The 2,703-nt window shown below is 55.2% G+C and overlaps 1 protein-coding gene across 1 annotated transcript; it reads left to right on the forward strand.

Moving 5' to 3' along the window:
* Positions 1-832: 832 nt before the first annotated feature.
* Positions 833-2,703, forward strand: LOC119270941 (probable fucosyltransferase 8). Its single transcript, XM_037552941.1, has one exon. It carries the CDS (start codon positions 869-871, stop codon positions 2,552-2,554), a length of 1,686 nt encoding a protein of 561 aa, XP_037408838.1. The 5' UTR covers positions 833-868; the 3' UTR covers positions 2,555-2,703.

A 2,703-nucleotide genomic window follows, 5' to 3' on the forward strand; every position in this document is an offset into this window, starting at 1 on the left:
CTCAAGAATTCCCGAGGGTACTTCCGTGTTTATCATATTTATTTTCACACCTTGGACATTGTGTTTTCCCGTTGCAACGCACGGGCATCTTTACCTAGTAACTATATTACATTTAGATGTGACTTGGCAAATCTGATAAGAAAATGAACCTTTTCGACAGATTTGCACCAAATATATTGTTGTGGGTGTTGGTATCTTTGAAGGCCTTCAATCTTTAAGGATAGAAGATGGTCTCTTCCTTTTCTCCGTCTGGAATGATATAAAAAATGAATGTTCTTTTTGGAGGGACGGGAAGATAAGAAGAAACATGAACTAAGAAGAACAACACAACAATAGCATAATGAATCGTTTTCCCTCATCTGTTATAAATATCTTTATATTCAACCATGTTTTCCATTGTTAAGCGACCCCATCGAACAAGTATCAGATCCCACACCAAGAGATATATCGTCATGATATAAGAACGCATTACACACAGAAAACGGAAAGCAAACTGTACGTACACATAACCCATTTCACGAATCTTGGCGTAAATCGGCGGCACATGATTCCCGTGCACCTGGACCCGCGTGGTCCCGGTCAATATGCTCCAGCTTGCGCACAGGTTGAGCATATCGCTGGAGTAGTAATTAGCTCGATCTTACGTAATAACGGAGGGTCAGACTATTCCAAATCCAAAGATAGAAAAGATAGGAAAGCAGTTACGTTCCTAGACAGAATAGGAAGCAAATTATTACTTCCCCCTTCCGAATCTTATCGGACAAGTAACTTTGCTCTATATGTATGCAAGAAAGGATGATGTCTCTCGCCTCCATTCGGCAGCAGATTTAACTAGAGTTATATAGATGTGATAGTTGTGATCGAGTAGATGGAAGGAGATCTGCGAGGTCGACCGGCGGATGCAAGAGAGAAACGCCGGGATGCAGCCAGTTCGGCCGCCATCGTCGTCATCTTCTTGCTGGTCGCGTTGACGCACCTGCTCGTGTTGGCCTCCCACTTCGGCGCCGCCGACCCTCTGATCTGGTGGCAGCAAAGGGCGTACGCAGCAGATGACGGGCCTGGCGGCAACGCGGTGGCGCCCGACCGGCTCCTCTCCCCGTACTTGGAAGACAACAATCCGGCGGCGTGCCTCAGCCGGCACGAGGCCTCCAGGCGCTGGAAGCCCGCGGCGTTCCCTGTGCCCCCCTACCTGGTGGAGAGGCTGAGGCGCTACGAGGCCAACCACCGTCGGTGCGGCCCGCGCACGGCGCTCTACCGCGAGGCCGTTTCGCGGCTCCGGTCTGCCTCCCGCAACGCAGACCACGCCGCCGCCGGCGATCGTCATCATACATGCAAGTACGTGGTGTGGATCCCAACCGAGGGCCTCGGCAACCGGATGCTCAGCCTCGTCTCCACCTTCCTATACGCGCTCCTCACCGACCGCGTCCTCCTCGTCCATGAGCCCCCGGAGATGGAGGGCCTCTTCTGCGAGCCCTTCCCCGGGACCACGTGGCTGCTCCCGCCGGCCGATTTCCCCCACAAGCTCGACGCCGCCGCCTTCTCCTCCCGCTCCAAGGAGAGCTACGTCAACATGCTCCATAACAACATCATCCGCTACGGCTACGACGCGCAGGTGCTGCCGGCTTACGTCTACCTCCACCTGGAGACCGTGTTTCTTCTCACCGAGAGCATAAAGCTCCGGCTCCAGAACCACACGTTCTGCGAAGAGGACCACCGTTTGCTCAACAAGTTCGACTGGATGGTGGTCAAGTCCGACAACTACTTTGCGGTGGCGCTGTTCATGATGCCCATGTACCGCCGCGAGCTTGAACGGATGTTCCCGGCGAAAGGGGCGGTGTTCCACCATCTTGGCAGGTACCTCCTCCGCCCGGGGAACCGGGTGTGGGGGATGGTGGACAGGTTCTTTGAGGGGTACCTCGCCGGTGCCGACGAGCGTCTCGGCATGCATGTGCGCAACAAGCAGATCTTCCCGGTGCCGCCCGAGATCATGTTCAAACAGATCCTCCGGTGCGCGCGGGAGCATCATCTTTTGCCGCAGGTACTAGCCACCAGCGAACCACCGACGGCGGAGGTGAAGAAGAAGAAGGCCGTCGCAGTCCTGATGCTTTCCCTGAAGCCCGAGTACCATGACAAGCTGCACGCCATGTACTACACGAACGCGACGGTGGCCGGCGACATGGTGGTGTCGGTGCACCAGCCGAGCCACGACGGGGAGCAGCAGTCGGACGCGCGGGCACACAACGAGCGGGCCCTGGCGGAGATCTACCTGCTGAGTTTCTGCGACAGGATGGTGACGACGGGGTGGTCCACGTTTGGGTACGTCGCGCAGGCGCTGGCTGGGATTCGGCCGTGGATGCTGTTGCCGGTGAACCGGAGCAAGATGAGAGCCGACGTGGCTTGCGTGAGGCCGCCGTCTGTGGAGCCCTGCATGCATCCGCAACCGTCATTGCTCACGTGCCAGCAGGGGCCGCGGCATCTGGACGATCCCGTGAAGCGTGTGCCGTTCCTGCGCCACTGCGAAGACGTGCCTCTTGGTCTCAAGCTCTTGGATTGAGCTAAAAACTTACTCCAGTTTGTTGTATCCCTGGAATTATAGATATATAATTTCGCAGCGGGAAATCATTTCACCACTCTTCCGCCAAACGCAATGTCGTTACTTTTCTTTAGAGAAGAGGCATGAGCCCGACTTTATAAATAAAGCCA

The sequence above is a fragment of the Triticum dicoccoides genome, chromosome 3A (assembly GCF_002162155.2).
Source record: "Triticum dicoccoides isolate Atlit2015 ecotype Zavitan chromosome 3A, WEW_v2.0, whole genome shotgun sequence".
NCBI classification, from domain to species: Eukaryota; Viridiplantae; Streptophyta; class Magnoliopsida; order Poales; family Poaceae; genus Triticum; species Triticum dicoccoides.